The sequence below is a fragment of the Diorhabda sublineata genome, chromosome 7, assembly GCF_026230105.1.
Source record: "Diorhabda sublineata isolate icDioSubl1.1 chromosome 7, icDioSubl1.1, whole genome shotgun sequence".
Lineage (NCBI taxonomy): Eukaryota > Metazoa > Arthropoda > Insecta > Coleoptera > Chrysomelidae > Diorhabda > Diorhabda sublineata.
Genome location: NC_079480.1, coordinates 16,181,511 through 16,187,510, shown reverse-complemented (window position 1 = coordinate 16,187,510; position 6,000 = coordinate 16,181,511). Strand labels below are relative to the sequence as shown.

General features: G+C 35.4%; 1 protein-coding gene across 1 annotated transcript; it reads left to right on the top strand.

Annotated features, from left to right (window-relative positions):
* The first annotated feature begins 2,840 nt into the window (after positions 1-2,840).
* Positions 2,841-4,291, top strand: LOC130446915 (putative nuclease HARBI1). Its single transcript, XM_056783436.1, has 2 exons — positions 2,841-3,531; positions 4,227-4,291. The coding sequence occupies exons 1-2, from the start codon at positions 2,841-2,843 to the stop codon at positions 4,289-4,291; spliced, it is 756 nt and encodes a 251-aa protein (XP_056639414.1).
* The last annotated feature ends 1,709 nt before the right edge of the window (positions 4,292-6,000 follow it).

Below are 6,000 nucleotides of genomic sequence, written 5' to 3'. Positions count from 1 at the left end.
TTAATTTTAGATTTAAAATTTTTGGGATGTACTTTTTTGTTACACAAATGTTACTTTTCTGGGAAATAAAAATGAATAGAACTGTAATAAGACTATTTTTATTCTGGTCAAGATCGCTTCTACAATCTTCTCTAAACATCTACAGGGTGTTCTAGGAGGACGTGTACAATAGAAGTATAATTAAGGATTAAACGACTTACCTTAAGGATGTTCAATCCTAATTATACGATATTGGATACGTCCTCCTAGAACAAACCCACCCAGGAAGCAAGTGACTTGGGTTGTCAATACGAAAGGTAATAGTACACCCGCCCCAGAGGCGATCTTAGTACAGAGGCGAAGTATAATGACACACGAACGAAACGAGCCAGGCAGGATCGACGAGAGGGTGAATCATTTTCTTTAAACTTGCGCGTGATAAGTGATTAGGAGTATTACTACAGGGTGTTCTAGGAGGACGTGTCCAATATCGTATAATTAGGATTGAACATCCTTAAGGTAAGTCGTTTAATCCTTAATTATAGTATATTATTTAATAAGTGTATAATGTCGGAGACATTTATGAGTCGGCAATAGCCATTATGCACGCGTTGAATACTATACTTTATCTACAAGTATTGATAAATTTGTAAAAAAAAGAGATTTCAAAGGAACAATATTTTTTATTAATGGTGACATTATTTAATTTAATATTTAAATAAGTATTGATCTACGATATCGGTGATGAAAAAGTATTCTCGAACCGGTAAATTATCATTAGAGCCGCTGATTCTTAATAATAATGTGGTTGTATATTTGAAATAGTTGCCTCTGTAAAGAGACAATTAGCTTGGCAAAACAGAGAAGCAGGATATGGTGATCAAGTCATTAGCAACTTTAAGGAAATATGTTGATAATTGCATCAGGTCTGTAAATTGTATGAGAATCACAGATCTTAACACTAGTGGACGTACGATGTACTTGCAATACTTCAGGATATAAGCCGTACATCAAATATACGTTGTTATGATTTTAACTTGGATTTTTTGCTTACACTGAAAAACTATTTATCAACAATCATTAACACTTGTATATATTCCAGTATAATAGTTCTCCTCCGCTGTCTTATTGGTCCGATAAGCGGCCGGTTTCAGCCTAGCTGGCAAAGGTAATGGTCTTTAATTTTATTTACAATTAAAGTTCGAATATGCGAGTATTCTAGTTATCTGCAATAAATTCTCCTCTAATCATGAGTGACAGTGATTCAGATTCCGATTTTTTGTTCGACAACATTACATCCGACAGTGAACGTGAAAATTTTACTACCTAGTAGTGACGATGAAATTTTATTTGATGTCGATCCACCTGCATGGAATGTGATGGTGATACATTTGGGGTTAATCGACCTGATAATGTGCCAGAATTTCTTGGAATTGCAGTGTGCTTCCCGGTGAAGACTTATCTCTTAAAAGGTGTGTAGATGCCTTTTTGCCACATGAATTGTTTAATTTTATTGTGCCATGTACGAATATGAAAACTCAATTATATTTTGCAAATCAACCACATCTAGATTTTAAAATTCATGGTCTACAATGGCGTGATGTTACCATAAAAGAAATTAAAATATTCTTAGGATGTCTACTAAATATCCGCCTAAATAAAAAACCACAAAATTCAATGTATTGGAGTACGCGATATAATCTGAATACTCCATGATTTTGGGAGAGTCGAAACAGATTTTCATCAATATTAAAATTTTTTGCATTTTCGACAAAATATAAAGTCAAATCGTTCCAGATTCGGAGTAAAAATGCACCTCTGACAGCGTTGAAATTTATACTGGATAAGGTAAGCAGTAGATTCTTCTTTCTGTCGAGATTCATAATGCTAGATTATCGCTTTCAGAAAGAATAGTAGTTTATCTTGGTAGAAACTTACTGAACTTGGGTTATTCTTTTTATACAGATAATTGGTACAGTGGCACTCGGCACTATTTATTACAAAGAGAAACGCTACTAACTGGTACGATACGATCGAATAGAGGAATTCCAAATGTATTAAAAAATTCTCCACTCAATAGACACCAGTCAGCATTTGCAAGAAAAGAGAATGTCAACATTTTAAAATATTTTGACAAAAGAGACGTGTACATACTTTCGACAGAATTTAGTGCGGAACTTGTTGAAAGAGAGAGATATGTTGTAGGTGGTCAGTAAGAATTTTTTATGAAACCCGCAGTAATTCAACAATACACTCAGTGTACGTGAGGCGTCGATAAAATCAATCAATTATTGCATGCCTTGTTGTCAATTGTTACCGAAAATCATACACTTGGGTCAAGAAATTAGGAATATATTTTGTTCAATATTAAATTCACATTATGTTTACGAAGAATTGACCGACCAAAATTTGACATTATTGACCTACTCAAATTTTATAATTGACTATATCGTGGAAGGGCGTTCAGAAGAAATCGAAATATTGGATGCAAATGAACCACTTCCTAGTCGACGTAGCGTCGAAGGCAGCAAATTAAGTTCGTGATGAACCTGTTGTTCGTACTCTTTCAACATTTACAACTAGTCGTTGGCGTCAAAGATGTATTGGGCGGTGTGAATAAAAACGAGTAGGACAAGTAAATACTTGAACAAATTAAAATGACAAGTAAACGCCAAAATTGAAGTGAATAAAACAAGTATTTACTCTTACTCGCGAGTAAATACTTGAGAGGCTAGTAAAACCCTGAAAAATGCCAATTTTGGTGTGAATAAACGCAAGTAAATACTTCTGTAGCAAGTAAATACTCGCCCATTCGCAAGTCAACCCGACCCCAGACTTGCAGTCGTATTTGTACATGAAAGATGGTTGCATTTATGAACCTGTGTGGTGTGAAACGTTATAGAGACCGGCGTGATATAAGTCCCGATCTATCTAAGGGACTATTACGGTTTGAGAGCGAAAACGTAGATTTCCTCACTTCGCACTTTCTTGATGAAAACACTGATGCAAGGGGTGGAGGATTAACTGCACGGAAAAAGATGGAAATTTTTCTGAGATACGTTAGTGATCCAGGATTCCAAAGTGGTGTTGCCAACGACATGGGGGTTGAAAGAAATACCGTCAGCAAAACATTTTCAAGTGTATTGGATAAAATAGTGTCAAAGTCTGAAGATTGGATTAAATTTCCACGCACTATTGAAGATATGGATCAGGCCAATGCAGATTGGGCTTCAAAATTTCGCATTCCGACTGTCATTGGTGCTATAGATTGCACTCACGTGCATATTATGAAACCTTCGGAATTCGGTGACGAGTATGTGAACAGAAAAGGAAAAACAACAATAAACATTCAGATGACTTGTGACGCTAATGAAAAAATTACAAGTGTGGATGATCAATGGCCAGGGAGTGTACATGATGGCAGGATTTGGCGAGTGAGTGGAATTCAGGACGTGGTGCGCCGATATGATGGTGATGTTTGTCTCCTTGGTGATAGCGGATATGGAATTACTCCTTGGTTACTGACTCCTTTTGACGAACCAAGAAATGCTCGTGAGCGGAATTACAATTCGACCCATACTCAGGAAAGAGTAATAATTGAACGAGTTTTTGGCCAGATGAAACGTCGTTTTCTCATACTCTCGAGCCAAATTAGAATAGCAGTCAAAAATGTTCCCAATTTAGTAATAAGTTGTGCAGTGCTTCACAATGTAGCAAAACATTTGAATGATGCTTAGGAAGAGGAAGACGAAATCGAAAATGGTGTGGCTGAAGAAAATGTACCTCTATATAATTTAGATCGGAATGAAGTTATAAATAAACGACGTGGTCAGCAAAAACGATTAGAAATTAGTAATAATCTGATGATGTAAATACACATTTTTGACATGGAAATAAATTTAATCCTATTTCCTTTACTCCAATTGCAATCGCATATGTGAAAAAATAAAATAAAAAAGTAATAAAAAATATATAAAAAAACAAAAATATATCTTTTTAAATAAGTAAGTATGTTACATGTGCGCATGTGTGCGCATAGGCCTACAGTATGTCAGATTTAACATGGCATGCTGGAAAAGCAAATGGGCATATACCACCAGCCTATGAGCCCTCTATCGGTCATGCCATTCCCGACAAACTGTGTACAGCTGTGTACGTGACGTATATTATATACATATTTCATTTTTTATTTTTGTTTTTTATTTATTTTATTATTATTTTTATTTTTCATTTTATTTTTTTTTTAGAGAAAAGGAATATTCCAGGAAAGGAAACAGGATACAATTTAGTTCAACAACAAAAATTCTTTTAAGACATCGTCTTCTTCAACCACAACGCGTTGTTCAACGGACTCTGTTCGCCTATGTTGTGCAGCTCTTAGGTTCAACTCCATTATCATCAGTTGTTCACGTTCAGCCTGAAGTCTTGTTAACTTAATTTGTTCAAGTATAATAAACACTGCAGCTCACCAGTTGTCAACTTTGACGTCTCTTCAGTTTCAGCTGAGAGTTTCAATTTCTTATCTTTTTCAACTTCGTCGCATTGCTCTTACGTATGCAAGTCACTGATGTGATGGGATGGTTAGATGGTTTGATGCTAGCATGTCAACGGGGTCATCTTCGTCTTCCCTATTCTCATTCTGCTCATTGAGTTTAGGCAATGGCGACGTAAAACTTGCTCCCAATCCAACGCATGAAGCCCCAGGTATTTTGCAATAAACTGGGTTCTCGTTTGAATCGCAAATTTTTAGGAAATCTGCCTCCCATGATAACAATTTTATTGGTTTATTTCCAGTTGCGTTGACATCAGTTTTTTTCTTGACTGCGGTTTTCATATTGTTCAATAGCTTTTTTAACTGTCCAGCACTAGTTTGCTTCCTAACGTTTTTCGAAAACTGGTCGGCTAAACATCCCCATGCTTTCTCATTTAGCAGATGCAACTTTAGGCAACATAGATTTATTTAGCACAACACTAAAGTCTGTCAATAACGCTTCTAAAATAGCTCTATTGTCACAACCGGAAGTCACACTACTTTCATCCATATAGCTACAAGAGAACAAAAACAAACGGGAACGACAACTGACTTAAAAGTAATGACGGGGAGTCAAAGTTAGTTTAGCAGCGAAAACAGAACAAGTCACAACAGGAAATGATGCGTAGTCTGTGTGGCGCTACAAGTATTTACTTGCCTTTCTCGTGAATTCAGTTGTCTCGCGAGTAAATACTTGCTAGTATACCCTCGGGTTGGCGAGTACATGGTCACAAGTAAACTCGACGCTTTATTCACATCGGTTTACTTGGAGTTTAAATACTCGTTACACTTTACTTGTCAGTAAATACTAGTCGTACTCGTTTTTATTCACACCGCCCATTGTGTTCGTCAAATAACATCAGAAGCGATACTAGATACTTTTGTAATTTGTGCCCTACAAGACCTGCATATGCCAAACTGTATCAACCGTTATAATCATTTTGTGTCAATTTTATGTAATATAAATTTTAATAAAATAATTTTCTTTTGTATAAATTGTTAAATCTTTCAGTGTAGATTCATTATTATGACGGACAGCACACGTTCTTTGGTATATAAGTATGAGAACGTACGTCGTACGTCAGAACTTAAAATCGCTGGGATTATTTACTTGAAATAAAAATAATAGCTTGGGCAGAAAGGGTTAAACCTTGAATTCTATCTACTTTATTCAAGCAATTAGCTTCACTGCTGGGAAAGATAATAAGAGATACTTATTTGGCGAGGACGATCGCATATTAATCAATTGATTAATATAAATACTCAAGTTGTCAGTATCAATATTACATTTTGATAAAGACTAAAAGTAGTCGATAGGTCAATTTTTATCTGTCTTTCAAAAATTATTAAAAAAACTAATTTTAAAACATAAAAGACCTTAAATCGAGAACATTTATAAACATAAGAAATCTTTGCCAACTGGAGTATGAGCGTTTTCTTATTGGGAACGTGGCAATGAAACACCAAAGTAGACTAACTACAATATATTA

Excerpts from the sequence above, each read along its gene's own strand:
- LOC130446915 (XM_056783436.1), top strand. The coding sequence starts at position 2,841 with ATGGTTGCATTTATGAACCTGTGTGGTGTGAAACGTTATAGAGACCGG. Across the intron at positions 3,532-4,226 it reads TGACGAACCAAGAAATGCTC|AGAAAAGGAATATTCCAGGA; the intron begins GTGAGCGGAATT and ends TTTTTTTTTTAG.